The sequence below is a fragment of the Melanotaenia boesemani genome, chromosome 6 (assembly GCF_017639745.1).
Source record: "Melanotaenia boesemani isolate fMelBoe1 chromosome 6, fMelBoe1.pri, whole genome shotgun sequence".
NCBI classification, from domain to species: Eukaryota; Metazoa; Chordata; class Actinopteri; order Atheriniformes; family Melanotaeniidae; genus Melanotaenia; species Melanotaenia boesemani.
This window is the reverse complement of record NC_055687.1, coordinates 29,346,246-29,373,329: the sequence shown is the minus strand read 5'-3', so window position 1 is coordinate 29,373,329 and position 27,084 is coordinate 29,346,246. Positions and strand designations below refer to the sequence as shown.

General features: G+C 37.7%; 1 protein-coding gene across 1 annotated transcript; it reads right to left on the bottom strand.

Moving 5' to 3' along the window:
* Positions 1–3,886: 3,886 nt before the first annotated feature.
* LOC121641923 (galanin receptor type 1-like) lies at positions 3,887–19,017 on the bottom strand. Its single transcript, XM_041988308.1, has 3 exons — positions 18,080–19,017; positions 17,927–17,992; positions 3,887–4,633 (listed from the first exon to the last, which is right to left on the bottom strand). The coding sequence occupies exons 1-3, from the start codon at positions 18,743–18,745 to the stop codon at positions 4,313–4,315; spliced, it is 1,053 nt and encodes a 350-aa protein (XP_041844242.1). The 5' UTR covers positions 18,746–19,017; the 3' UTR covers positions 3,887–4,312.
* Between the last annotated feature and the right edge of the window lie 8,067 nt (positions 19,018–27,084).

Here is a 27,084-nt window from a genome sequence, read left to right as displayed (position 1 = left end):
AACACACAAGCTGGTTGTGTTTCTAATCTCCTCATTTGATAATATCAGCAGCTTGGTGGTAATATTCATTTCTCTGGGATCAACAGGTAAAAATGTTCACATCAAGCGTGCTATCAACCTGCCATATTTTACAAGAATTACATCTAAACAAGACAGAAGTGATTAACTCACCTCGATGATCAAAAAATCTGTCAGCAAATACGCAGAGAAAGCAGGCGACAGTTTTCTTAACAACAAATGGTTCAATTTACCAGTTTAGTAGCTGGTCTGTTTATACCCTGCATGCAAAGAACCCTTAGATGAGTAGAATTAATCTGCTTGAGCTACAAGATATGATTTAAGTGTTTATTTTAAATATGAAAGATGTCTTATGACAAACAATCTTTGCATTTTGAGACATTAAGCGGGCGCAGCATAGAATCTGCATCCGTATGTACTTCTGCTATCCCACTTCACCCTTCTACTGGTCTACATCTATGATATTCTGCTGTAAGGAAAAAGCTGTGATCGCCTCTAAATGCTGAACAATTACCGTCCATCTGCTGGTTGGCACAGAGAGCCGCCTTTTCATCTTCATCTTCAGAACTTGGCTCTGCCAAACTATAACAAGCCCTGTTTTCAGTCCATTAGTTGTGAACAAACCTCAGAGGTGACATTTTAAGGAAAACCATCTATAAAGCCTTCTAAAATAATTGTGCTGGGCCTTTACTACCTGTTTGGTCTGTGTTGTAATGGAGTGATGTTTTGTTCAGATAAGCTGGAAGAATGAGGAGAGAGGGGAGTGCTTCAGGAAGGGTGATTAACGCAGGGACGGGGTATTGTCTTTCAGTGATCTCATGATAAATGATAAAATCTACATTGGTCCACAGAAATGTACTGTATGCAGCCAGGGGCAGACTGGGACAAAAAAATTGCCTTGGCATTTTGGCCTAGACCGGCCCACTGTCCAACTTATAAAACCACTATAGTCATGCAGTTAGTTAGCAAGAATCAGTGAAAGTGGACATGTTAAATACTTCTAAAAAATGTATTTTTTTTCTTAAAATTAAGAATCTATACTCCAGTGCATTGATGAATGTTACAGCAGCATTCATCCTACTTTGTGTTTGAGGGAGAAATAAAATACAAAAAATATGAGAAATGATGGATCAGATGAAAACTGTTTGTGGACAAAGTGTAGCCATCTCCTCTGGAGATGTTATCTCTACCAGGTTTAATATATGATTGAATGGAGGCTTCTTTTTAACATATTGTTGCAGTCATATCAAGACTTACTGGATATTTATATATATATATATATATATATATATATATATATTGTGCTTGTCCTGCTTTACTGTTGGTGTTGCTGCTGGTACCCAAATTTCCCTGAGGACTCTCCAAAGGGATTAATAAAGTATTTCTATTCTATTCTATTCTATTCTATATTTCATAAAGGAACGAACAGCTGTATGCAAAAAAGAAAATCTTATTTGTTGTCTATAAACACCAACACAGAAGCAGCTTCTAAAGCATTTTCATCTACGTAAAAGTATGCGACTATCAGCCCACAACCAAAAACAGGCTGATAAAGAAAATCAGAAATCTGCTGAGTCACTGTTAATGTTGATGAATGATGGATAAAAAATGTTTTCCCTTTTAATAAGATGATTTAGCCCAGAAAGACATAAAAGAACTAAATTTAAGATACACTGTTTTAACCAGTGAACAAAACCACTAGTTTACTTAACCAGTTAACCAGCTGTTCTCCAGCTAAAAACTGTGACGTCATCAACTAATTTAATAAATGTTATGAAACAAACTGATGTGGCAATAAAACAGCTTTTCTATTGACGTGTTATCATCACCGCATTATAACTTTGTAAGCAGCTAACATGTTCACCGCTAACTAGCTTACATGGCTCAGAGTAACTGAGTTTAACTGGTCTCTTTACCCATAACAGAAACCTCTGTGATGTGAAAGCAGTGCAGCTTCTGCAATCATCATCATCATCATCATCATCATCCACAGCAGGTGATGAAGGTTCTGCTGTGGCAAAAATGTCAATCATCTTTGTACATTTGGCAGCGTGTTTTTCTTCCCTGCACATCCTCTTCATTTTCTCTCCTCAGTTCAGAGCCAAAAGTGGTTTAAAATATCTGATTGGTTGATCCAGGTGTCTGTTAAAAGAAGACCCTATGGGCCACAGATCAACGTGCTTCATGGGGTGGTGGAAAGGAAAAAGTTCTGTGATGACTTAGATGAACGAATTTTACTGTGGCACATCCATATTATTATGTTTGCAACATGATGGTGTCAGTAGTTGTAGTCTTAACTAGGACAACAAATATGTTTTAGAATCAGGTGAAAGAAGGTATTTAAAGCCCCCAGCCTTCATGCATGAGATTCCCGGTTTGAGTCCCATTTGTCACAAGCTTTTTCTCAGTCTGTTTGCTTTTCTTCTTCTGCCATTACTTACTATTTTTGCTTAACTCCAACCTGCTTTAAACTTAGTTGAAGTTAGAATCAAATTACATGGTTAGGTTGTGATGTTGGGACTGCATGGTGTTGTAGTGGTTAGTACTAATACCTCAGACCCAGAGCACAAAGGTTCCTGGAACCTTGGCTAGGGCCTTTCTGTGTGCCTCCATAGGTTCTCTCTGGGTAATTTGACTTCCTTCCACAGTCCAAGAAGGTGTATGTTAGATTAATTGATGTGTCTAAATTCTCACCTAGGAGTGAGAAGTGGTTGTTTGCCTCTCTGCGATGGACTGGTGTCCTATCCAGTTTGTTCCCTGTCTCTTTAGGTTTCAGCCCCACCACAATCCTGTGTGGATAATTCATTGTCGCAGCTCATGTCACGTGACATGTTGCTACCTGTCACTCAACAGTCACATGACAACAAAAAAACTTTGCATTCTAAAAACGTCTTTTTTTTTAAACAGACAAAAATTTATATTTTGCATTTTCTGGTGAGACTTGGCTGCCCCTTTATATGAAATGGCATCACGACATGGACAGGGGAGAGAGTTTCCAGCCATGCTGGGGCTGCATGGTTGTTGATGTGTTGTCTCATAGAAAGGCTGTGTCATACTGACATTTTATCCTGTATTGTTGCATCTCACAAAAGTTAAGACCACAGCTACAATCAGTTTTATAGCTTTTGTCAAAGTTCACCAACGTGCATATTTATTGTGGGGGAGAACAGATAGCTGCTTTTACTAGCAAGCCAAGTGGAATCACAAGAATTATCTATAAAGCCCACAATCAGTTCAGGCAGCTTTGTCACAGCCAACCCTCGTAGAAACAAGAGTTAGCGGTTTCCATGGAATCAATTCGTGATAGCAGTTGAATGCACTGAAAAAGAAAATATAGGAAAATTTGGCAGTTTAGGGGGTTATTCATATTTCGCCTTATGAAAAAAGATGTGAATTTACCCTAAATTCAAGGCCTTGTCAAGAATTAGACAACTTTGTGAATCAATGGAAAACAGGCTTACAGATGCTATAGTCTATCAGTGTATCCAGCTGTAGCAGTCACACACCCTCCATCTCTGAAATGGATAAATACGGCAAGCTAAATTTGATCTACATGATGTAAACTAGTCATAACAATGTCCATTTTGTGATAGATGAATTGAGAACAATTTCAGAGTTACCAGTAGCCATATTTCTTCATTTTCAAAGCAGCTAAAAGCCTTAAGTTTCTGAGTCAAGCTAGCTAAGCTAACACATCTTCCTGGAGCAGTTTCTTCTGCTGTAACAGGTAGCATGAAGTCCAACTCCCAGCAGAACCATAAGCCATCCAAAGAAACATACTGGGATGAACAGTTGAGTAAATTTGAAATGGTACTACTTAAGACACCCCCCCCATCCCCCCCCCCCCCCCCAAAAAAAAAAAAAACAATTTCACAAAATCTTACAGTTGTTCCTTAGATATACAAGAATTTTACAGTGGTTTTAGATTTCTACTAATGAGATTAATACTTTTACTAATAAAGTCAGTGACTTCCATCATTTTAAAGCCATTCTCCTAAAAAATGACACAATGTGATATGTAAATATCTGTTGTACTGCAGATGGGGGTCCGTTTTCCTGAGTTTCCTGAGTTTTACCAGGCTTCTTCTTAAATAAGTGAACTCATGTCCTACAGTCATTGTGGCTGGATCTCCTCCAGTCCAGTAACAGTGACCAATGATTATGAGGAGTAATACATTCAACCATACTTACCTGCATGAAAAATACACACCCACTTGTGTCTGATGACTCGTTCACCATGACTCATAGTGAGTTTTTGTCCCACAGCTGGCATGACTAATTTTCATGTTGCCAGTCAAACATTGGTGCAGTTAGTCGAGGGTGGCGTGTCCACTTTGCTGCGGATCTCCTTGATGTCATTGAGTGGGTAGTCAGAGGAACCAATCTGGCATTTAAACACCTGCTTGTAAGCTTTCCTGAAGTTCTCTGACAGGAAGGCATAGATGACCGGATTCACAGATGAGTTGCTGTACGCCAAGCAGTGAGCAGCCACCCGTAAGACGAAGGAGGCTTGGTTCAGCGGAAAGGTCCCGAATTCCACCCAGAGATGAACAACATGGTGAGGGAGCCAAGACAGACAGAACACAACCACCACCACCAGCACTGTCTGAGCAGTCTGAAGGCCGTAGGAGAGAAAAACAGAAAAGGGGAGAGATTTAGTCAATAACAGTGTTTTTATGTTGTACTTAGTCTTATTTATTAATGAGGCATTGAAAGATTATTTTAATAACTTTGTTAATATTCTTTGGGGAAGTTAAAACAAAATGCAATGATTTACAAATTTCATAAACTAATATTTTATTTAAAATGTACTAAAGAAAATACATAAGATGTCAGAAGTTAAACTTTAAACTGTTTAATGAAAAATGTTAGTTAATTTTTAATCCGATGGGAGCAACATGTTCGTTTACCACTGTGTAGCCTCCACTCTTGTTTTAACAACAGTCCATAAACATCTGGGAACTGAAGAGACCAGCAGCTGGACTTTTGGGAGAAGAATGTTGTCCCTTTCTGCTCTGATACAGACATCTAGCTCCCCTGAGGTCCAGGGTCTTCTTAAAAAAATTTAGCATTTTAAATGTTTTTGTGAAATCTGGCATCTTCTGCTGTGATGCCATGCTGTTGTAATAAAAGCCCTATACATTTCATGTCTTTCTGAACTATACATTCATTCCCTGCATGGTTCATTGTCGGAATGGGAGAATATGATGCTCTAAAACTGTAGAGACTTAAATGGTGCATTTCCAGATGTGTCAGTTCCGTGCGAACATAGATGCAGACATTTGAACTGAGGCTTGGTAAGCTGAATGCTTCCTCTCTTCTGTAGTTTAGAGGATGCAGTGTCCAGGAGTTTAAAAAAATGTACTGTATGTACATGACAGAAAATTCAATCTTCACAATCTTATATTGAGACGCGTCCTTCTAAAATACCTCCACTAAGTGTTGATATCTGACAACTTTAACTTCTGAGAGACTCTGGATCAGTGAAACAGTTCCTGGTTGCCCTGGACTATTTGCCAGAGTCTTTGGACAAGATACTGAACCCCACATTTCCTTGGGGTATAAATATGTATGAATGTGAATAGAAGCACTTAATATATGCTTATAACTGAACTGTGTGATTTAGTGCTTTTGCTGATAGTTATCTAACTATCTGCAACATGTTCCTGCATCCATTTCATTTTACCACTAACCTTTCCAGCTTTATGTTGCAGTTTTTTTTTGGGGGTGGGGGGGGGGGGGTGGGGGGGGAAATACACATAAACTCTTATGGAACAGTGAACTAACTGAGTAGTTCCCAAACTGGGGAGCCTGCCCCCTAGGGGGGCCTAGCCTTATGGTAGGGGGATCCAGTGTAGGCTAAATAAAACAGTTTTTGCATTGCTAGCAAAATATGGACATATTTGTGCAAGTATCAGTGGAAAAACAATGACGAATAAACAAAAGACATTTCAACAATAAAAAATAAACAAAGAATAAAAAACAGAAAATATGACATGACATAACGTGCCCTGGGCTTTACCAGTACAATACAATACAATCAGTATGTCTACAAATACTGGCATCTGACAGTATGAAACCAGACAAGGGACATGGGGACGTCTCATCCTGAACACAAAGAAAAGATGATTACTTCTGAAATAAACTACTCACCTGTTGTAAATAGCTAAACTGTTTTATTAAAGCAGCATTCGTCTTGTCGCATGCTAAGCTCACCTGTAGTTTACAGAGTTTCTCCATCTAAAAGTTTCACACTAAAGCAGAGGAATGAATTCTTCCCTTGGCCACTGATGTGGCTTTAACTCAGCTAGCAGCCAATAAACTAAAAATATTTCTCTGCCAAACAATACTATTTCATGGTGCATTTCTTCATACGATTTATTCTAAGTGTTGGGGTGCATGTGGTAGTGGTGATGACCCGCCCCCACCCACTGAACTAACCTGAATGTAACACATAAGCCACTGTGCATTAAATTATTTATCTTTAAATCATTTTTATTATTGTTATTATAATATGCATAGAATCAGTCATCCTTATTGTCCCTACAGCTGCACTAATAAATGAAGGGGAGGACTGTAAGCCCTGTATTTATTCTCTTCTCTGGTTTGGTCTGCCACCTCTAAAGATGACTACTGCCTGCTCTATAAGTCACCAGCTAATGGCTAAAGACCCCTGCTTCATGGCACCAAGCTAATACATCATGTTTTTCACAGCTTTGGCACTATTAACTTCCACCATCTGAGGCTGGAAATGAGGTTTGTAATAAGGTTATACCAGAGCTATGGAATAAAAAAGTACTGAGCTAAAGGATGAGAGCTGAGAAGACACAGGCTTCCTAATGGTTTTTTAACAAGTTTCACTGCATACTTTGTCATATAGATTCACTATCAAGTTGATGACTTACAATTCAACACAGTAGGCCCATTTGCATGCCAGCCTCATAAAACCTCAAGTATATTATATTAAACTGACCAGCGGCACATAAATAATGACATCCACTTCAAAACTATATCATTAGATCTAGATGCAATCCTCTAAAATTTTAAATGATCCTCTTAAAGAAATCACCTGCAACACGGGGCTTGTGAAGATTTATTCATGTGCACAGTACATACATAATAAAACATTTGTAGGCGCAGAGGAAAATTATAGAGAGATCTGTTTAAGTCTATATAATTTAGACCAATCAGACTGGGTCTATATGTCTGTCAAAGCTTGTTATTAATAAAGACTAGGAGCTCTACGCATACCGTACATTTACCAGTGATAATGTAAAATGGAAAAGAACTGCTTCTACCTAGTTTCCTGCATTTGCTTACAAAGATTAACAGCAGGTTTCTTGTTCTGAAGTGCTTGGAATTTATTTTGATTTAAGCTTGAAAACCTATGATAAGCATGATTTACTAGTTTAATTCAATGTAGTTCAATTACACACAGCATAAAGTGACTGGCAATATGGTCCTATGGTTAAAAAGAAAAGTATAATATAATCATACACTTCCACTTTAAATACTGTATCCTCATTAAAAACACACACACAAGTTAGTACAGTATCTAGGAGGGAAGTGGTGGACGTCATTAGCTCTGGCGAGACTATCAGTAAAGCCAAAGGCTAAAGCTGGAAGGTGTAATCATGAAAAGAAAAAAACTAATTACATGCTGCCTGGTCTCCCCATCCCCTTCTTTGCATTTTAACTCTAGGTATGGAGAGGATTTAATCCAGAACTAATTAGTTTGCATCGCAGAAAACAAACTTGTAAAGCCTGAAAACTGATTAGGAATAAAATGCTGTTTTCATATAGTTTTGGCCAAAGAAAGTTAGAAATAATGTGTTGAGGGCAGAAGGCAATGATGACATTACAGCAACTTTCACTAAAACAAGCTAAATACTGGAAAAAAAAATCATGACACGGATGGGGGTAAACTGTCTAGTGACTCAGCAAGTATGAGGCTGAGGGTTCCACAATTTTGGGACAATGATATTTCCACTTTGGAAATGATAAAAATCTAAGCTCTGTAATTTAAATAAATAATAATAATACTCTTTAAATCATGATGACTGCCTCAAAGAACTTGAAATTCACTTCTTACAGAAACAGGAAGCAAGTGAAGGTTAAGTAGGCAGGAGTCACATGACCTGTCATTTCAGTTTCAACCCTGACTGCAGCATGGTGCAGATCTAAATGCTGCTGACTGGCCGGTTTTACAGTGTGCAAACGTAGTCGTGTCAAACAGAAACAAAAGCAGAGCAAAAAATTTGAGCTTGAAGCATGAATATGGTTTGGAGGGTACAGATCAGGGCCACAGTCCTGCAGGTTTTCAATGTTTCCCTGCTCCAACACATGTGACTCTAAATAAATAGATCCAACAGCTGATGAAATTCTGCACAATGACTCATTAATTTGAGTCAGGTGTGTTGGAGCAGGGATACATTGAAAACCTGAAGGTCCTCGAAGGACCAAACTGAGTAGCCCTGGTAGCCTTATAGATGCATACTACTCACGTTAATGCCAGCCACTCCACCAATCAGTGTGAGGGCAAAGTAGCCTGAAAATATTTGTGAAAAGAAACAGCTGGTAAACGTTTTGTTTCTACCTCAAACAAGAACACCGAAGGGGAAAAATGTTTGTCAACATTGATTTGTGAAAAGGCTGCATGACTTCCATGTTCAGCAGATTGCAGTGGCAGAGTGCAGAATGAGATCAGCAAAGTTCTTAACACACAATGAATGCCGTTTCAGAGACCTGTTCCTGTTTCTGACATGAGATTTAAGCCAGTTTAGAGCTGTACCAGAAAGAAAAGCTTGTTTCTACACATAACTATGTGAAAGATGGTGGTTAATCATGTTGAAAGTGGCACTTAACTCCATAATGAAGACACAAGTGCTGTAGATTAGTATTTAATCTGAGAACTTATTTAACTTTGATGAACATTTTCGCCATCATTTTCAAAAATGCCCATACTCAGAAATATTTAATAGGTTTTTAGTTTCTAGAAATTGATCATAAGATGAAACAAGAGATGGACATTTACTGTGTAGAAAGGCAGCGGTTTTAGGATCAGTTACTAGACAAAGGCCTGCAGGATGCATGTAGCTTGTTAGTGAGAATTTCATTTAATACACCAGCCATTACTGTTTCCTTAAAGCTAACAACATGAAGCAAGTTAATAAAATACAGAAGTACAGAACACTTCACAATGATTATCTAGCAGCTACTTGCACTGGCAGCAAGGCCAACCCTGAGGTGGAAGTCATCCGTTCGCATGTTAATGTTTCATTACTGAATGTGCATTATTTAACTGGATCAGTGCTGATAGTTGGTAATGTTTCTTTATTTTTAAGTTCTCTAGATAGCATTTTGGTGAAGTGAGATGTCTAATACAGATGTTTGCACGAATTTTCTCTCAGCAGAACTACAGCATTATGTTGGATATGAAGTTGATAGTTTCAGGAACGATCTGAAGTTATTCCAGGGCTTTTGCAGCTTTATTTAAAAGGTGTATTCATACATTACAGTGCACAAGATATAATATGCACAGCAGGGGAGTTAAGTTAAATAGGTTTTCCATCAGATAAGCTGCAGGATTATGGAGTTTTGCTAGTGTCTTACATGGACTTCAGAGATAATCCTCTATGTTTTACACAGGTACTGGTGTGGGTTTCATGTGAGATCACATGGGAATTTATAGGAGTTTCACATATGTTTTCCATGAAAATATCCCAAAACCACACGTGAAGCACATCTGCTTCACATGTAGAGTACATGTGATCCACATGTGGATTTTATTCATTCATGTATAAAAATTCAGTTTATTAATTGCAGCGTTTGTATTAAACTCATGCAAATGCGGGTTTTGACACTTTTTGAGTGGCCTCTAAAACCTGGCTCTAATATCCAACTTCCCTTCAATAAGTGAGACTACACAAATGTACACATAAAATGTGCTTTTGGGATCATTAATGGTTAAGAGTGAGAATGCATCATCACACATTCCATAGTATAACCCAAAAAGGAATCTAAATTTAAGCTAATACAGATCTTTCTACAGTTCATTTAAAGTAATTAAATGATGTGTTTAGGTGTATTGAGGTGTACGGCGCAACAGGAAGTCATGTTTTCTGTTTGGTTTTGTGTATTTGTTTGTTTTTTTATGTTGGCACCTGCGGTTTCAGGCTGAATTGTAGCGTCTACCTCCATGGCAGAAGATGATGAATGTGCTGATGAATAAAAAAGATGGAGCTTCACACCTCACAATATTTCTATGACTTTGAATCATCAGTGGAAATGGATTCTGTCCTTCCTGCCAGTCTTTGGGGATTCTACAATAACTCCAGGAGCGAGTGTGAAGACGAGTGGCTGCAAGTCATGATCTGTGGCTTTTGGTTCTATCTTTAGTTTAGTTCTTGTTTCTAGTTCTGTTATTTCCTCATGTTCTTATGTTTTAAGATTTCTTGTTCTGGTTTTAAATTCATATTTTAGTTAGTCTAACTTCCAGTTTCATTTTGTGTACTCAGTTCAGTTTATTTCCTGCTAACTTAATTTCTCTTTGCTAATAATTACCACAACCTTTCCTCATTTGTTACTGACGAGTCATTCACGAACAAGCCAGCTCTATGAGGCGATTCTTTGAAGAGAACAAAAAGAGCTGACTCAGCTCCTGTCAAGGAGAGCTGAATCTCCAGCTGCTGCTGGGAATACAGGGGTTGAAAAAAAACGTTTTCAGACACTTAAAATTTTACACAATCACTAATATTATCATGAAATATTTTTTAATTAAAAAGGTTAAGTTTTAATGGGTTTTGGGGGTATTTCTTAAAATTTTAGCTGTGACAGCACTTGAAGACATAAGAGTGATTCTTAATGCAATATTTCACATATGAATGGGGTGTCCAAAAACTTTTTTCCACCACTGCACATGCAGGCGGAGGCAGGGCTTTATTTCTTGTGGTCTCTGATTTGCCTCATATATGGCAAATCAGATGCAAGGACAGACAAGGTTCACACCATTATGGGAAAGAGGAAAGATGGCAGATGCTCCACAGGCTGTAAGTGTAGTGGTATAAGCCAGGTACACAGCGTGAAAGATAGACAGGGTTTTAAATTTAAACTGCATTAAGATACGACTTTTAAACCGAATAATTCCAAACTACATAAAGATAGATGTAGAGGAGTCCACAAGCATTTAAATACAGTCCTAGTTCCTTCAGCTGGGCTCTGTGACATGGGGTATACACTGCCTCACGCCTGATAGCAGCTGAGACAACCCCTCCCGGACCCTAATTTAGAGAAAACAGGTAGAGAAAATGGACGGATTAATGCTCGTCTTTGATTGGATGATTCATCACGTTTTGGTGTGTTAGTGCAGAAGTGCAATAATTTAACCACAGTTGTAACCATACAGGGAAATTTCACATGTATTATAAAGAAATAAGTATAAGCAACATATGATTAATTATAACTATAAATAAATCATGGACTATAACTTGTAAATATCATTTGCACATTTGTTCATATTTTTTCTGGATATTCACACTCAGAACCAGCTTTACATTTCATATATAAGTGCAGAGTTTTTCTGTAGTTTCAACTGCTGTGCTGTTAGAGTTCATTAAGCCGAAACAGTTTGGTTAATTCAGAAAATGTTGGGCCAGATTTGGGTAAAAGCTTTTGTTCTGATGTTCAGGTTAAGAATGAAAAATGTCTGTTTGCTTGTTTATGCAACAGATCTGGAAAAACAACATCTGGAAAAGAAAGAAAAAAAGAAATTTGTTACTTGAAGCATTGCTACTCATCTACATACACAATTTAGATCTCACAACTCAGTCAACATTGCTGAGTATGTGTACAAGCCACAGAGAAATGACTGCATTATGTTTGGTGTCACTTAGTTCATCTGCGGAAAAATAACACTCCGCTTTGCAGTGTGATTAAGTTTCGCCGCCGAAGCATTAGCTTTCCTTGTTTTGGTTTGCAGAGGCTGTTAGAACATTTAAAGACGAAGTGGCCAAATATTCATTTTCATAATGATCCATAACCATCTGTGTTCTCCATCTGGTAGCCTGAGTGGCTCAGACTGACTGCTGATTATTGGCTTTTTATGACCTCTGGTTCAACTGTGACAATCCAGTTAAACATATTTGCCAAATAAAATGAACAGAAGATCTTGTTCTAGCAAAAACATTATATAGAAGCTGTAATATCTACAACATTTTCAGACTGTTACATCTGAAACTTTAGTATTTGCTTCTTGGTTGTTTAGTTCACAACTTTGTACCTGTGAAAAGACAAATTAATGATCTACAGCAAATTGTTAAATTTAGCTTGTATTAGTGTCTGTGAAGCTGAAAGGCTGTGTGATTTCCTGGGTCTCTAAAGGTGATAAGATGTTTGTATTTGACAGCAGCAGTGAGAGTAACCTTGTTATTTCCAGGTGCATTGACATTACATGCCAAAGGTCTGGAAGTGAACCATGCAGACACTTGTCAAATACAAATATTTACTTACTGGAACAAATTCCCCTCACTTGCCACCAAGGACACAGTGTGACTCACCACAAAAAATTTATTTGTCTCATCTGATTACCATCTTTCACAGACAGAAGCGTTTTCTGATGTGGCATATCTACTAATGCTTTTAACAAACAGCCGATCTACACAAAACATAACACCAACCTCAAATTTAAAGGATAAGAACACAGTGCAATCAGAGTTTCCATGGCAATAGCCCAGTATAGGCTTAAACTATGTAAATCTACTGGAAAAAATTATGGAGTCAAAACACTTGGAGAATGGTTCATTTGTTTCTTTCTGTGAAAAAAGTAAGTAAATAAAATACATATGTGACACAAAGCTGTTGTATTTAAGAGCTGGGCGTTCTGTCTTCGTAACACATACCTAAAAATAAAATAATTAAAATTTATTTCTTTTTTTTTTCTTTTCTTCATATCAAGTAGTGGGAAAAAATTAAAGAACCTTTCAGTCTGATGAAAATAATTATGGAATTACCTTGTAATTTGCTATTCTTTTGCAATTACACGCACAAGAAGTCTAAATATGCAAATGAGTCAGTTAATCAGTGAAAATTCAGAAATGTGTCTCCAGTTAATGGAGAGTGCTTGCAGACTTTAATACTCTGGCACCTGGCTTTTCTGCTGGAATCATGGCTCCAACGGGACAGCTATCAATGGAAACAATGGAAAGAATAATAAAACTCCTTCAAGGTAGGTAATTCAGCTTGGAGTGTGATGTTCCCAATCAGCTATTTCTAAAACATGGAGCAAGTATAAATGAAAGGAAAAAATTGTAAAAGGGAAACATTCAAGTTGACCAAGGAAAATATAAAAGCACCAGGACAGAAAACTCAAAGCATTATGTCTTGAAATTATAAAATGTTCAAACAAAAACAGGCAAAAGCAGACGCAGGAGTTAATCTTTGCAACTGATCTGTGAGAAAATAGTTGACGGAAATGAGATTTAGATCAAGAAAAGCCAAACATAAAACATCACTAACGCCTCAGTATAAAATAACAATGTTAGAGTGACTTTGAGACAAGCAGCCAGGGATATTTTATTCATAATTAACCAACAATCAGCAAGGAGGCTTTTGTTTTGTACAAATGACTGCCTGATGATAAACATGCTGCACGTCAGGTAAAAGACCAGGAGATACGACAGTCACCACTTGGGTACAAGTTTCCTGTGATGGAATGAGAAAAGTGTCCAGAATTTCAAGGAGCTGGTGATGCTGAGGTCATTGCTAAAGATCATAACACATTTTGTCACAGAGCATCCAAATGCTTTCTCAGGAAAAGACATGAATTTAATGGCATGGCCAGCAGGCCGGATCTTAATCCAACTAAAAACTTCAGATAAAAACAGAAAAATGGTCCATGACGAGGCTCCATCCAGAAAAACTGATTATTGTAGTGCATTATTGTATCAGATTGTGTAGAACAGGGTTTGAGCCACGTTTTTACCATAAAATGATGCAAAAGGTCTCAGAAACTGTATGTGTCAATATGATCCTTACAGCATTCTAGGGTTAAGGAGGTTTTAGTTTAAAACTGTTGGGCTCCTCAGGTTAGATCAGCATGTATACCTTATCTTAGTTTCGTAATGCACACAGAGAAAACTAAACTTCTTGGTTTGTTTTACAACCTGTTAAATCTATTTTTCTTTATTGTTTACAATGCTAAAGGCTGGGTCCTACAGGTAGGTAGCGCTACATATGATAATAACATAGAACTGTGTCTTTAGTTAGCTAATTAGCCTGTCCTTTGACTGTCCAAGGTTTTAAGTTAGTATTTCCCTGGAAAAATTCCTTTGACACTGAATTAGCTTAAATATGCACATCATCACAGTTTACTCCATAGCCTCGAGAGTGAAATATAGACCTGAAACTTATAATTTCTTTAAGTACACAGGAACATCTGAAAATACCATAATTTCTCCTTAAAGTGCATTTACATGCAGAGTAAACTGTAAGCAAACTGGCATGTTAAGAAGCACATATGGTAAAATCCAGTGTTGTGCATGAACACGTTAACTGAATGCATTCGTTTTTCTGTGAATACTGAAGTGAACAAAACGCAGCGACACCCACCATGCATTGTGCTCTAGCATAACAAATGCTCCTCAGTCCTGCTCTGAAACAGCAAGTGGAGGTGAAAGGAGAAAAGCTAGAGATGCATCACATGCTTCCTGTGCTCATGATTACTAGCGGGAATATTGCGTACTGTCTGCAGAAGATTCCAGCAGTGAAAATCTAACATTATGTCTGCCTGCACTCAGAAAGCATGTTTGAACATCAGCCTCATTGAATTCTAATTTGAAGAAACGTGGTGTTGAAGCATTTGTTCCATTTGAGGGGAAATCTGCAAGTCCTCACCATGAAAAATAGCCATAAACAGCAAGACCCCCCTCAGTTCATGAGAAGCATGAACACTGGTAACATCAGACTATTTCATAGTGGAACTTATGGTCGCTCCCACTAATACTCTGTACTGTAGTTTGCACATTAAAGGCATCTTTGATCTAAATTTTTTTTGGTTCGGGACCTTGCATTGGCACATTAGTCTTTTTGCAGAAAGACATTTTTTTCTGTAGGGTTTGTCATTTTAATTAAAAATACATAAGTCAGTTGTTTGTACTGTCAGTTAATTAAAAAAATATCAAATTTGCTTAAAATCCATACAGCACAGCGTCAATGTTACTCAGTGTAACAGCAGTGCTTCATCCTCATGCAGACGTTCGATAACCCAGTAAATGGGTTATGATTATGTATCTGCACAAATCAATTTCTTACAACCTCTGTGGAGTGAAGGCCGCTGTAGTTAGTTCTTTTTCTTCTAATTTAATGACATCATGACTAACCATCTTCTGGCAGTATAAACAAGTCCTTCAATAGAAACAGCCAAATAGATTGTTTGTCCACCTGTTAATATGGCATATAAAGGCATCTCAACTACCTCCTTTACTGGTGGTTGGAGGAAACTAACACTGTGCATTTCCACAACAAAACAAGCATATTTCTAAAGTGTTTCCTTCAACTATCTATGACGTCCTCTTAAGAAGGAAGGAAATCATGTAAATGCCAAGACTACATGCAGTGTTTTAAACCAACACATGACCCACTAGGTCTTTGTTGGAAAGAGGGTCGTCTCAAGGAGCAGTGAGCAGGATTTAACAGTCGCTTTCAAATATCCCAATGTATGTCACCCTCCTCAACCATATATGTTGGAGAACGTCAGCAACAGTAAAATGAAAATAAATAAATAAAATAGTAATTACGGAGAGTATACAGAGCAGGGCCAGGTGTTTCTGTCAGGCTGGTTAAGGTAAGGGTGAGGGGTATGGTGGAGGTTAGCTCACTGTGTCATTTTCCTGACTCACATCAGGCAACGACACCTGCCCCATGTGTGGACAGAGATTGTTCAAAGCTGATGAAAATATCAATTCTTTTTATCCCCCACATGAGTCTACACCAAAAAAAGCCATTTCATACAATAGCTGTAAATTTAAGAGCAGTATCCACTTCTCTCTCTCTCTTTTTTTTCTTTTTACTTGTAAAGAAAGCTGCTCTTATGCACTGACCTCCAAAGCAGATTATTCATATTATGCCACTCGTTGTCATCATTTTTTTATACACAAACAACACACATCCAGCAAGATTTAAACAGGTATAGTATCACACAGCAGCAAGACAAGATTCTGAGTTAGAGTGAGGATAAAGCAGCCAGGGAGTTGAGCCATCATTGGACTTGCCAGAGAACAAGTGTTGTGCCAATTTGCTTTCTCTAGGAAATGTGTTTACCAGCTGGCACCTTTAGCTTAATTCCACAACATGGAGGGCACCAACGTCTGCAGCAGGGGAGCTTTCATTGCAGCCATTTTCAAACCTTTTAAATAAATATTTCAAAAGGTTTGACAGCAGTGTCAACAGATCCTATGACCGACAGTGTTGCTATTTGTTCAACACAGTTAGCTGTATAATGGCATTCAGTACACACCCAAACAATGTTTTAAAAATAAGACAGTAACTGACCTGTTTGCGCTCTAATGTACATCATTTTTCATTTCCCTTTCATTCCAGAAGGAGACCACTATGACATTCTGGTCATTAATGTTCTTAAGGTATCATTTAATATTTTTCCTGACACACTCTAAAATACACACTGTCAAGAAAACACATTTCACCAGACTTGTATTCATATAAATGTGTCAGCAGATTGGATTTCCCTACAATGTGGATTTAAACTACCACTTTGAACATTTGTCACAGTTTGACGGTGCACCCTGGAAACATATGCACTAAAGTCCAGGTTAAATGCTCTGTTGGGCTACGATTTATCACAAAGCCTTGCAACATCTCCCCTGTGCATTCTCTCAGCACTCTGCTCAGCAAGTTCAGTAAATCATGCAAATATCTGACATTCCCTTTTCACCCCCCCGCTACAGTTATTTTTAAGCTTGCTGCAATAAAGCATGTTTGTAGAGAGCTACAAAGTCACATTAAATCACATTTACATCATCAACCCTTCCTCTCACAGCGGACCCGGAGTCTGCACCCCTGGCTTTATAGCACCGGACGGTTATCAGATACTGCTGTTTAACTGACCCACTGTGAAGAGCAATGGCCAGACAGAACGATAGATAGATCAGCAATCAAGCAGGCGACGGCAGATAACCGCCTCTTAGTGAAGCTACAGCAAATGACCTCCTCTGAGAATAATGAGGGTTAGATGGCGGTCTGATTGTACATTCCTTTTGGGCACTAAGCTCAAGTGTGCTAGTTAAAAGAACGCACTAAAGAATTAATAGTCACTACTTGAAACCAAAGGAACTGCAGAGCTGGTTCCCTCTGGCTAACTGCTGGATTGAAGACATCTGCAGTGTTGGTTTCGCAGTGGATGTGAGCTGGATTGCCTGAAATATAGCCTACCTTTTCCAAAAAAGGCCATTCTCACTCTGACCTCTGTTTTGAATCAAGCCATAAATACACTGATCCAAATATAAGGAGGATAATTCAATGGAAAAATAACCTAAAATTAAATGTTTTTATTGTAATTGTAATAATTTTCGTTATTGGTATTATAATGATCAGATAATTGTGTATTTTTACTTATTTATTTTTTGTTGTTTTTTTGAGAGAGAGAAATTCAGCACATGATGAGTATTTTAAGATAGACCACGTTTAACTGAATTTCATTTACATGCTGTGAGATAATGTTTAATCCATTTTGCAGTCATATTTTAATCTATTAATTCAACAGGTGACAAACTGCTTCATCTGTCTGTATGTAATCTTTAACAGATCCAATGTTTGTCTTATATTACAGCTTAAGAACTTTGCTGTTTAAGCCATGATGTAACCATCCTCTAATCCAAACAACCCATTTGATACATACCTTTTTCTTTGATGCCTCTGACTTTTTGGACATATTTCTTAGTTTTTTGTGCAAGTGATTTAACACCTGTAAAGAAAATAGAGATAATATGTGTCTTTATCTGATCATTCATTTTTATGCTTTTTCACTGACCCTGTGACCATCTTTTCTTACCTTTGCGTAACAGAAGGAAATCAGCAACAGGGGCAACACATAACCGAAAACAAACGTGCACACCACATAGACTTTCTTCTGGTTCTGATCTGGCCACACTTCCCAGCAAAAAGTGTGATTCTCCCCTCCGTGGAAAATGTTCTGGTAATACATGATAGGCGCTGCCATGGCCAGAGAGAGGATCCATATCACCACCACGCCGATCAGAGCGTGCCTCGCCACCCGGATAGAGGACGACTTTCTGGAGTGCACGATGGCGATGTACCGGTCCACGGACATTGCAGACAGGGTGAAGATGCTCACAAGCATTGACACGGTAAAGAAATAGTGAATAAATTTGCAAATGAATGCGCCCAGGACCCAAGTCGGCATCATGTAAATGGTGGACTGGAAAGGGATGCAGAAAAGCAGGTATGAGAGGTCCGCTATGCTCAGGTTGAGGATGAAAATGTTGGTGGTGCTTCGTGGTTTCCCGGGTTTGCTCCGGGCCAGCACGGTGATCACCATAGAGTTGCCCAGCACCCCGAGCGTGAAGATGAGCCCGAAAACCAGGAGCGTGATGAAATTATCCGTGCCGATCCCGAATAAAAGTTTCTGGTCCTCTTCTTCCGCTCTGCTCAGATTCAACGACTCATCCAGGAGCCACACAGTCTCTGACAAGTTCATGATTTAGTCTTACCCCTTTAGATGAACTCGAAATTTGCCAGATTGACCTAGAGGAGGTGTGTGGTCCACTGCTGCTCTTTATGGCACGGAGTTTTCACGGCGGAGACTTATGGTCCATAAGCGCTCCTGTGGTGTTTTGCTCTCCCCTGGTTTGGCTTTAGTTCTACACATCACATGTGTTGTTAAAATCAGCCAATATACCAGATATATCTATTTTCTGTACAGCACAAGTCATTTTTAGCTCATGTGCATCTTGGAGTATCTCTGTCTCCTGGTGCGCACCTGATGCGTCTGCGCGCTCATCCAGTCTGTAGCCTCGATCTCTGTGTCTGGACTTTTTCCCTCACATTGAGCAGAGACTGGGTTGGGCCGTTCACGTCAGCGCCCATACCACCTCCCAAGAAATGCTGGGAGAGAGAAAATATATTCATTTGGATACATTTCCCCATAATTTTTCATGTTTCGGAATCCATTTCTGTGCAATTTGGACGCTGGAGATAAATGCCAGTTACTCAGGCAGACTCATAATGTCTTAATGCGCAAATGGAGCGCCAAATGTGGACTTAAAAACACAAAACACTTTCAGGGGAGTTTCACTTTTTCCTTTCTCGTCATAGATTAACTTTGAAGAAAAGCTATACCTTTGGTTTCGTTTAATTTACCTCAATCACTTTTATATGTGGAAAGCAAGCACACATGTGGTCTAATTACTTTAATTGTTCCAACTTTAAGCCATATTTGAATATTAATGTTATATTAAATAATTTCATGTTTGTAAATACTTGCCGTTAAAAGTCTTCTGCCATCGGCATTCTTTTCATTTTGCTACCAAGGAACCAGATTTTCCTTTTTCAATCTTTCACAGTGGACGTTATCCAGGCTTTCTCTTTTATTATGACACGATCCCCGTTTTGCTTCAGTCATGTTGAGGTCTGGGCTCTGGGAAGGATTCTTAGCAAACATGCTGTATGAATAATAATGTAATTATTCCTTTAAATTATTGTTAATATTATTAAAACACTGCCTACCTTTTTATGAAAATTAACCCTGGTTTCATAAATTTTGACTCTGTCTAGGCATCTAGACTTGTAATAATCAAACTGTAATATCTTTGTAAATTGTGTAAATGGTGACAAATTAAGAATCTCTGCAACTGGCTGCTAGTAACAAAGTGGAAAACATACAATTTAATACAAGTTCTTCACCAAGTTGTCAGTAATTTGTCAACACAATGCTAGCGCATCCTTTTGACTATAGGGTGTCTTTTTTATTACAAAATTACAGTAGCACATCTCAACATCCACATTAAGGAGAATATAGGTGTTCACATTTCAGTCGTTTATTCGTCCTCACACCCCAGATAAAGATACAAGATTATCATTCGTCCTACAGATAAAGGAGGTGTAGTGGTTTTCCTGAATACTTAATATTGCCATCAGAGAACGTTAGAACTTCTAAATAGCGCAACATACAAAAAACTACAAGGGAGTCTATTTAAATCAGAGGTTGTCAATTTGTTAGAAGTTGCTTTAAATTCAAAGTGGATAACAAAGAAAGAAGTATATTTCCTAACTAACCAGCATCCAGTTACTCCCATCATCTAGTCTTCCCAAGATTCATAAACAACCTATAACCACCACTTAGACCAGTAGTCTCAGGAAGAGACTCCGTAACAGAACCATTATCCATTAGCCATGATTTCTTTCTGGAAGATTTTGTGGGGAATTTATCCTTTGATCTTATAAAACGGATGTGCTCAGACCCTTGAAAGCCTGAACCTCTTAATCAGGACACAATACTTGTTTCTTTAGATGTGGAAAATTTGTAGGGTTGCATCCTTCATAAAGTGGCACTACACTCACACACTGAACTGAATTCTTGTTGGAACCGTTAGTCATAGTTATATGTAATAACACTCTGGGATATTTTTTGGTCAGTATGCACCTTGGTTTCAATTAAAAATATATATATATATATAATGAATCTCAAGAGAATCACATAAATAAATAAAAGGTTGTAGTGTTACTGGACTATAACTGAGGTGTATTACAACACATTTCTTATATAAATTTGTTTAATTTATTTTTATTTTTTATATTATTAACTATAATAACATCTATGGTGTTACAGGTCAGTTTTGACCCATTTGCTTCAGGATAAAAGCAAAAAGTGTTTTTTTGGTTTTTTGAACACGCAAGGATGCCTCTTTTTACTAACATTGACATAAATAGCTCAAAACATGTCTTAATAAAGCATACTCTTGCTCCAGGGGTCATTTAGATGACATTTGCAGCAGTTGACCTGCCTTGTGCGTCATGAGCTACTGACCTACAGATTTACTATCTTTGGATTAGACTCTTTCACAGGTAGCAACTTCACTAATAGTAAGCTCCTCATCAGATGTGTCTCCTGGATGATACTCCACATTGTCTTCCTCCTCAGAAAGCCATCATTTTCACCAAAAATATTATCCAGAACTTGACTCTTTAAAGTTGTTCTTCTCTTTTTTGCATATTGTAAATTGAAGATTGAAGATATACACTCTGCAAGTTCTAGATTGAACATTGTTTTTGTTTGGTTTTTGTGTGTGCAGATATACAGGAACACAACACAAAAAGAAAGAACCCTCTAAAGCTCAAATGATTGGCTGTCAGTGTGTTGGATGACAGTACACTAATGATTTCAGTTTTAGCTCTCTAATTATTGCTTTATGATCTTATTTTTACTAATGGGTCAAAACAACCCTAACAACACACAGATTATAATTTCAGTGGAAATGTTTTACAATTTAGAGAAAAAAAATTGTTTGCTGGATTTTGTTAAAATAGAGGTTCCTAATAAAGTCAAAAAGCCTCAATGCAGTAGACTTATTTATGTGGTTCTTTTATGCATTTAAAACCTAAAAACCCTAACCTCCTAACTGAAGGACAATATTCCTTTCGGTCAGTTTTTGAGACTCAGACGTCAATTGTTCAGATTCAGTTGACTTTGAGTTTCAGAGACTATGATGGCTTGTCGGTTTAAAGAAATAGGTTATTCCACCAATGAGAGACATACTGTGCACTGATACCACCCCACGTTTTGGACTTCTTTTGACAGCATTTGTTTAGCTACTGAAAACAACTATTCCACTTCACAAATGAAAGAAATAACTAGAATGCATTAGAAAGCACAAACCTCTTTTTTTTTTTTTTTTTTTTTTTTTTTTGTTAGAAGCTCAAATGGGAAAATTATCCCTATCTGGCCATACTCAATAATCCTTTAAAAAATTCCTGGATCCAGGCGTTGGTCTAGACCACCCCCAAAATCTAATTACTTGTATCCCCATATTCAAAATGTATGTATTTTTAGAAATGTATTCAAAATCCACCCATAACTTTTTGAGATATGTTGCTAACAGACAGACAGACCAACGCCACCAACTACATGACCTCCACCTTGGTAGAGGTAATAAAGAGACATTGGCATGTACTTAAAGAAGAACAGACTGTGAAAGATCTTCTTACATTAATCTTCTCTTTCAGAAACACACTTACAACCAAAGTTGTTGTGATGTAAAGAAGAATATCGAAAACATGTCTAACATCAGAGGTATGGAAACAGCTTGTTGCAATGACACAATAAACACTAAATCTTTTATCACCCCACACTGGGAAGCGATTCACAGTTTAAGAATTGATTAGTTGTAGATCTGCCCATATGATACATGTTATCATGTCCCTGTAGGTTGGCATGTGTTGGACAAACTAAACAACCTCTGAAACAACAGATATCAGAGCATAAAACAGCAATCCACACAGATAATATAAATTATATAACTGTTAAGCATTATTTTGAAGGAAACTCACCCCCCTCGTTGAGGTTTTGTGAAATTAGGAAGATTGAAATATCAGACGTTGTCCCAATGAGAGATGTATGGCATTTTTACATGTAACACTATCATGGCTAATGGACTTCAGGAGGATTTCAGCCTTAAATGTTTTTTTGACTTGAAATTGTTCATTTCAGTGTTGCGTTTTTAAAGGAAAGTGGAACCGTGTGTATGACTGGTGTGACTAAGATGACTGGATAATGACTATTTAGGTGAAGTTGACCCCAGAAGTGTTGCATTTATTCTGTGATTGACCAAGTCAGACTTGAAGACTCTCTGATGAAAGCTTTGTACTGACATGTGGTGGGAGTCAAATAAACAACTCAAATGCAAGTTCCTTTGTTTTCTTTCATTTAGATATTGAGATGTGCTACTTTTTTCCCTTTTATTTATTTATCTATTTATTTATTTTTAATTTTTTATATATTTATTTATTTATTTATTTATTTATTTTTGTCATTTGTGTAGCTTTTAAAATCATGGGTTTGGTACTCCGCCTAGGATTATCAAGTTGAAGCACAACATCTCTCTTCTGTTTTGTGTCTGTGTTGAGTGTTTAAAAAAAGCGATTTCTATGAAAATATCCTATGAACAAGGAGTGGACTAAAACTGAATGAAAAAGCAGCTGATGTGTCTGGCCAAAGGCCAAAGGAAAACTTGAAAATGATGATCAGATGGCTTGGAGAACTGTTGCTAAAGACTACTCTGATTCAAAAGAAAGTTAGGCTCCTTTAAATCAAAATATAAAGAAATGACATGTGGCTGTTTTATAGCTTCCTCCTTCCCACATGTGAGACTCCTTTAAGTTTTCCACTACAACACAAAAGTTGAACTTATAGAATTAGCTAATGAGAAATATTTACAATAAAAGGAATGCTAATAGATTTGGGAGAAAAAAACAGTGCAAAATTCAATAGCAGTTTGGCGCGCTCCTCCAAGCAGAGCAGATTTCCCAGCGGACCCAAAGGGTCATACTGAAGTTCAAGCGGAGTTGTTGATGGAAATTGCATGTGTGAACTATTGACTTATTGTTCACTGTGATGGAAAGCTTGCTGCGTTGAGCATACAATGCCACGGTTCACTGATATTTTGAAGAAACAGCATAATAACATTTTTTTCTCCATAAATAGACTGACTGCTCTCGCAGTAAATAACATGGTCATCCAAGCTACCAGACATGCTGTCCACAAGCTGTTTGTCATGTGAAGTGATATATGCACTTTCGTTTTGGTATTCTTGATCTTTTTTCTACCATTATTTATTAATAATTTGCTCTGCAGACCTAATCATGACAACGTGTGGACCGTTTGTCACAATTTTCAATATACTGCTATATAAATCAGAAAATAGAAATTATGTTATTGTAGCTTAAATAAAAACAGACCTTAAGGAGAACAAATGGTCTTTATAGAATAATTGTGTGAGGTTATATATAAAGGCTGAAATTACCTCATGTACCAGTACGTAAAAGCAGTTCTGAAGAAACCTCTGACTGAAGACTATTGTTTAATCTCTCTCTTGGATAGGATGTGTCCAGTGTTGCAATAAATATGTAACAGGTATGTTTCTTCTACAGTCCCAATAAAAGCACAAAAACTGTGAAATGTTTTGTATAAGGCTGCATTTGATGCGTCACGGCCTGACATACCTGATAAACTAACCACGACCGGAAGAAAATTCAAAAAGTGATGTTATACATATGTGACAGTATAATCTAAAATTAGTGCTGCGGCTGCCAATCTTGGGGGGAAGTTATAATTTTGATAAATACATACGACATAAAACATTTGGGTTGCTCAAAAACATACTTTTTTTTTCTTTTAAAGAAATTGCTACATTTTGTGTTATGGCCCAATGTCAGTTTATACATTCAGGTGTGAGACTGTGTTGTTAGTGTTATCCATCATGTTTAGCAACTACTGAAATACTCTTTTATTGCAGAATCATATCTAAGAGCTCAAGAGCAGAGCCCAGGACAGAGCCATCAATCTTTATGATTCTGTTCATATAATCACAATTTTTAGCAAGACAGTTGTTTGCTTGCACTTGCAGGCTCAAAGCTGTATTTCTTATCTCGTGCAGCAGATTTAAAGTCTGAGCTCAGACTTTGGTCTTTGCTAGATTTCAAGGAAGACATCTATAGTGTTTAGTGGGTTTCTGATGCGTCGTCAGGAACTTCTTTTTCTTTAGAGTGAAAGCAAACAACAGAAAAGTCGCACACTGGGCAGCTTGAACACAAGCTGGCACACACACAGCTTGGTACCGTTTAAGGGGGCAGCAGTTTCATGTTTATCCATGAACAAGCCCTAGCACACAGACACACAAAACAAACACATACTCACCTCTTCTATTTTTTTTTATTATTATTATCTATTTTTTTTCTTGATGCATACAACCTGCGCACCAAATGTTTTTTCCAACACACACTCTTTAATAGACCTTCCCTGCATTTAACAGAAAGGATTTTCTGACTTCAGTATGTTTGCTGTTTGGTTATATAGTGATGTATTGTTAAAAAGGCTATAACTTCAGTCTCACACATGATTACTGACATACTACCAAATAAGCTGTAGAAGCTGTAATTAACTATTTCAGAAGTTGCCAAGGTTTATCAAATTCTACATTATCAGCATCAATAGACTCTGATTGTATTTGTAGTTTTCTTGCAAACATTGATTGTGTCTATGCCAGATGCCACAGTTCTTTTCTCTGCCCATTACTTGCCTCCCCGCTCCAGCACTGACATCCTTTAAATTGGTTTGTGTCCCATCCGTCTCATCTATGCTAGAAGGTGAAATGGTTACAGCTTCATTGAGCTCCGCCGGCTGCGATCGCAGCAGAGCTGAAAGACATAGATGCGGAAGGGTCAGAATCAAATGATCCACTGCTTTCTGCTCCTGTCAAACTTTCAAAGCCCACAAGTGCATTGCTGTTCTTGCTGTGCCTCACAGTAAATGGCACCAGTACAACTGGAGGGGCAACATGCAGAGAACATGCACATCAGTCATCTATTCAGACATGATTAGATTGCTTGTAATCTCTAAAATGGTCAGGGTAATTGTAATTAAAAGGTCAGACAATACCAATACAAAACTAATAAATGAAAAGGATGTTCACATTTTGAACATTTTTTACAAGCTTTTCTTTTCAATTTACTTTTAAATTGTTAAATTCTCCACATAAAATGGTTCTTAAATGTCATACTGTAATGCCTTGTTTCTTTAGTTTGCTTCTTCATTCTTTTCTGACTTTGTTCTTCTGTAATTAAATTTATTCTTTTGCTCAAAACATTTTGTTTTGTCTGCTCCTTGCAAAAATGTTTTGTTCTTGCAGTTTTTGACAACTTGTAATTGCAAAGCAATGTCTTCATGATGATTCTTGTCATAAATGTCACATTATTTCACTCATATGCAAATGGTGTTGCATGCAAAGACAAAGTTAAGCAATTGTTTGCAACTATACATGGAGAGAAACAATGCCAATAAAAAATGTTTAGCATTTTCAGATAAAGAAACCACAACCATACCTAGCATGCCGTAGGCAGGGTACACCCTGGACAGGTCTCCAATCCATCACAAGGTCAACGCAAAATACCTGGAGAGAACCCATGCATGTATTTAATCTTTTAATAAAGCTTAAAAGCACACAAAAGTCATTTTTCCAGGAAAATATTTAAAATCCAAGCATCAAAGGCCACATGATGATGAAAGACAAGAGTTTGACAAATAAAAAAAGCATAGCTGTAGTATGTACTGCATAATGAGTGAGGTTATGTTCGCATAACATGGGTACTCTAAAAGCAAGATTTTTCCCTCCTTTTTACCCCAGAAAAAACAAAAAACTACTCCCACATCACACCAGGTATCCTCGAGGGCTGGGGTTCTGCAGGTTTTAGAAGTTTCCCTGCTGCAACACATCTGACTCAAATCAATGGGTAACTGGCAGACTTGTGCAGAGCTTGACATCAGCCTGCACAAGTCTGAGTCTGAATCAGGATTGGGGATCCTTGATTTACACACAGTGTGGACAAACATCTGTCCACACTAAAATGCACAAACACGGGTTGCATGAAGCTTTTTGTAAAGCAGCTTAGTGAAATGTTCTGAATGAACAAAAGCCCTCTCGCCATTATTCAGTGACAACCCCCTTGTTTACAAAACTGTCCCACCAACTTGAAGATCTGGTTGGAAACTTGTGGCATTGGCCTTAGTTTTTCTTTTGTTGTTGTTGGTGGTGGCTGGTTACAACATAAAGTATTATGATGCTTCTCTATCTTTAGAGATAACTTTACATTTATGTGGAAACATGAAAGAAGTCCTGTTGGCAAGGTTAGTGCGAGGTTAGCCCTCATACAGAAGACTCTTGTATTTGGGTCCTTTTCCCCACACATCATAACACAAAGAGGGCTAATCAGCTTTGCTCAGTCAGCTCCTTCAGCCTGAGCTGGTACCGCCCACCTTCCTGCATC

Coding starts and splice junctions, on each gene's coding strand:
- LOC121641923 (XM_041988308.1), bottom strand. CDS start 18,745: ATGAACTTGTCAGAGACTGTGTGGCTCCTGGATGAGTCGTTGAATCTG. Junction 17,993..18,079: donor TTTCCTTCTGTTACGCAAAG/GTAAGAAAAGAT, acceptor TTTTCTTTACAG/GTGTTAAATCACTTGCACAA. Junction 4,634..17,926: donor CAGAGGCATCAAAGAAAAAG/GTATGTATCAAA, acceptor TACGGCCTTCAG/ACTGCTCAGACAGTGCTGGT.